General features: G+C 31.9%; 1 protein-coding gene across 1 annotated transcript; it reads right to left on the bottom strand.

Moving 5' to 3' along the window:
- On the bottom strand, nt 1-4168 carry LOC105338588 (COMM domain-containing protein 8). Its single transcript, XM_034443932.2, has 5 exons — nt 4044-4168; nt 1476-1631; nt 1082-1234; nt 578-733; nt 1-216 (listed from the first exon to the last, which is right to left on the bottom strand). Exons 1-5 carry the CDS (start codon nt 4107-4109, stop codon nt 193-195), a joined length of 555 nt encoding a protein of 184 aa, XP_034299823.2. The 5' UTR covers nt 4110-4168; the 3' UTR covers nt 1-192.
- Between the last annotated feature and the right edge of the window lie 114 nt (nt 4169-4282).

Here is a 4282-nt window from a genome sequence, read left to right as displayed (position 1 = left end):
TTAGAAAATAATTTTTGTTTAATGTACATATAATACAAACATTTCAGACGATATACAGATAGAGCAATGCACTGATTGCTTGTGTAGCTGGCACTATATGTTTCTGTACGGCTCTGTTATCATGTGACCAAGTCCGGAGTTATATCCCTGTGTATTTTCATCTAGACATCTTCTGACATTTCCACAATCTACTCATGTTTTCCACTGCTGAACAGCCTGTAAATAGTTTATTTGGTCTAACAATAATATGTAAACAATTGATACAGCAAGGGGTCAGTGTTGAATGGTTGGTTTGAACAGACAGTATCAGTATATAAAATGAATGATAAAACAGATTTCAAATAATTAAGTCTCAAAGCCTCCATACAGTAGAAAATCTGCTTGCTGCAGCAGAATAAAATGATGCTACAAAGTTAACAAAAGATTGGATCTTGTATTAACATGACAGTAATTTTAAGCTAATTTCTCCTCCCTCCATAGCCTTTTTTTTTTAAATAAAATGAAGTGTCATGTATGTATTCTCTGATTGTGATCATTGGGCTACATTAATTCTCTGTACTATGACACATTTGCTTACCCGATTTGTTCCCTCCAGGCTTGATATGAGGTTTTTCAAATCCTCTCGTGTTAGCTCTAGTGAATGTATTTCTGTTGTAGCCTCATTCTGAACGTCAAGATCAAGATTGAGTAGAGGTTCTTGGATGGAGGAAAGCTTGTCACTAGCCATTGCTAACTGCAAATTAATTTCAGTATCTGTAGTGCATTAAAGAATGTAGCTATCAGTATTAAATAAGCTCTGTAGGAAATATGAATCTCAAATTCTAGTCTGATACTGTGAAATAGACCTCTTTTTTCTTTAGAATGGAGAAAGAATATGTTTTAAAAGAAGTTGGGTTACACCTTGGACTTTTACCAGTAGTTTATTTATAATTCAAACAATATCACAATACGTCCATCCATTTTTTTTTTTTCAAACCAGGAGCTACAGACCTGCAGCTATCACTTTCATATGTTCTTTCCGATAATAAAAAAAATGTAATATACAAGCTTTATAAGTAGTTTATATTGTCCTGGGGCTGACCTTAATTTGCCAATCAAAATCTTTTAAGGTGGATTTTGAGATTAAGTTTGTATCAGTGACCAGCTGCTGATGGATGTCGGACCGTCTTGTGTTGATAACTTCCATGAACACAGACTGGTATTCCTGTGGTAAACTGCCAAGTCTCTGATAAATCTACAATGGAGTTTAAACCAATGAAAATACTCTGTTATAGATAAGATTACAAGAAGCAGTAAAACTTTTTTTTAAATGGGTATTGATACATGAAAAAACCTTGAAATATCATATTAAATTCACTATGAGGTTTTAGCCCTTTTAGTAAAAGCAAACAAAGAACCAACACCAAACCGCAGAATCAACTGTCACATCTCACTTTTTAAAATGAACAACAGCATGCTGCTTTATTGAGCCTGACCTGATCTTTGTTGAGTGGTTCTCGGATGGCAGCCTTCATCAGTCCCTCGACAGCCTCCACCAAGTCAAACCATTCCTCCAGGCTCCACGTTTGATCATAGTCTTGGTAATGCAGGTGTCCTCTCTTACAAACATTGTCCACCAAACCATGCAGCAGCTAAAATACCATTATAACATACAGTTCTTTGCCTGATAATTATAATAATTAAAAATTTACTAACAAGAGGCTCAGACTGCTCACCTGAGCAACAAAAGCCATAACTCTGATCAAATCAGCATTACAGTACCAAATCTAAAATATCTTGACAACTAAGTACAGTAGATCTTGCACAAAGAGTTTTAAAAAATCGACTGGTTTTGATCCACATAATTTTATGGTAAATACCAAGCCCCTGTTCTTTTAGCATTTGTGAGATGATTTTTCTCTATTCCTATTTGAATATCATCCCTTTTATGGGCCCATTTTTCTCCAAGAAATCATGGTTTTTGATCAGAAATAAATCTGCACAACCTGTACCTTCACAAAATTTTAAGCTTTTCCAGAAGATTTTCTCTATATCTTCCTATATCAGATTTGACATTCTAACATTGTAGCTCCACACTATTCCCAGGGATCATGATATTTTAGCCAAATGGTTTTTGGGAGGAAGATTTCAAACATTTCCCCTTTATATTACTATGTTAAAATTTACCCCCTCCCCCCATGTTGTTGTTTTTTTTTGCTTGTCAATATTTTTTTTTATAAGTCTAGCCCCCCCCCCCCCTTTCAATTTGCTTCTAACACCACTGTATTACAAGAATGTATGTTCATTCACCCAAAAATGTGTTTGCCCTTGACACTGTTTGCCCTATTTTCTGTTCTCCTCAGACTCTGTTCACCCAAGATCCATTCGCCTTATTTTCATTAATACAGGATTAATGTAGTTGTATATTTTCATATTGTGTAATCACAATATCTCTTCATAATTTTAAAATGATCAGAAAACAACACTATTGTAGCACCTTTATGTAATTTTTATATATATACAAATGGACTGACCTGATAACAATATGATGACTTATTGCCATTGCTAATTAATTATTTAATTATGCTTAACAGTAGTTTGATAAAATTTTATGTTCCATCCACATAATTAAATACCTCATTTAGAGATCAAAGGATTGTGTAAAGGTATATAAATTTGTTAGAGCAGACAGAATAGCTGCTCACCTTCTATAATGACCAATTAATGTCTCAATTTCTTCAATTGTTTAAAAAACCATGCGGATCATTAAAAAAACATCAAGACATCCATACTTATAAATTATATAAATTAAGGCATTTTGCAAATAAACAACAAAATGCCTGCACCAGAGTATTTGCTCACACCTTTGGTATTTCAACACATGTGTAATGATGTCCATAAGGTATAACTGAATTTTAACTGATAAGTTATTATTGTGAAATTAATAAAAAAACCTTCATTCATTTTCGATAAACAAGCCCGAAATAGCAAAATTGAGAGTAAGGTGGTCAAAATATATACTTGCAATGAAATAATATTAAATGATTACGTAAGGAGTGAATATATTTACTGTGAGCCTATTTAGAGAATACATAGAAGTTAAGATTTGATAAATGTTCACAATGGGAAGATTTCTTTTGTCTATAATTATATAACTATACTATACAGAAGTGGAATTTGATATGAATAGTAGTATTTCATTTATTTATTTATTTTTTTTTTATTATTTATTATTATTATTATAATTATTATTTTTTTCTTAGCCATTTAATATACAACCTCAGGTTCATTTACTTTTGATTTTTGAATGAGTGTATGAATGAAAGTGGTATGAAAGAGTGATTATAATATTTAAAAAAAAGAAGAAGTTTACATCAGTTGAATAGAAACTATGTTTGAATCTGAAAAATGCAAATAAAAAATAAATAAAAAGATTTGATAAATGTTGAATGAATAAAATTAGTCAATTGGTTTCTTTAGTGGGCAATTTTATTTTTGATACTCATTTGCTGGGGTTTTCATTTTAATACAGAATATATATATATATAAATCCGAACCAATAGTATTGTTATTCTTGGTAGCCTAATAGTAACGCTACTTCAAGAGAATGGGATAGAACTTTCAGTAATGGGGTAACCAAGAACGCGGATTGACTAATTAACAAAACATTAACATCACATTAACCTGACCAATTATATAACATGCCAATCATTCCTTAATAAGGAATACTTGTTATCAATTTTTAATGTTCTATCTCCAAACCCACTTTCTGAATTTTTATATCCCTCAATATAAAACAAAATATTAAATACTGATTCGTGCCAAATTATGCGATTCAAAAGGCTTTACATTTGCAAGTTTTTGAACTCTGACTTTTAACATCGAACCCCAAGAACTTATCATGTTTATTGCTCGTAATGCTTTCGCATTCCCCAAAATTAATTAAAACATTCTAATGTAAGGTGAACAGTTTCATTTCTGATGAAGGCAGTGACGAGATACGTCCCACGCCTATTAAAATAAATTGCTCTTATTCATATATCATTAATTTGGATAATGCATACTTTAGTGACAGCTTTAACATCTAGTTTTTTCAACGATTGAAGTCCCTCCTCCTTATTGTTCGCCATTTTTAAGTCATGTGACCTACATCAATTCATTTTATGTAAATCAAAATTTGATTGGGTAAAAGAAACACGCTGTCCAATGAATGATTCTGATTTTAACAAGCTCGGTCAAAAGTTTTAGCCGAATAAGACGATGGACATTATTGGATTAAAATTTTACATTCACCAATGAAAAG

The sequence above is a fragment of the Magallana gigas genome, chromosome 2 (genome assembly GCF_963853765.1).
Source record: "Magallana gigas chromosome 2, xbMagGiga1.1, whole genome shotgun sequence".
In the NCBI taxonomy this organism is placed as follows: domain Eukaryota; kingdom Metazoa; phylum Mollusca; class Bivalvia; order Ostreida; family Ostreidae; genus Magallana; species Magallana gigas.
The sequence above is the reverse complement of the archived record's forward strand: the minus strand, read 5'-3'. Positions and strand labels throughout refer to the sequence as shown.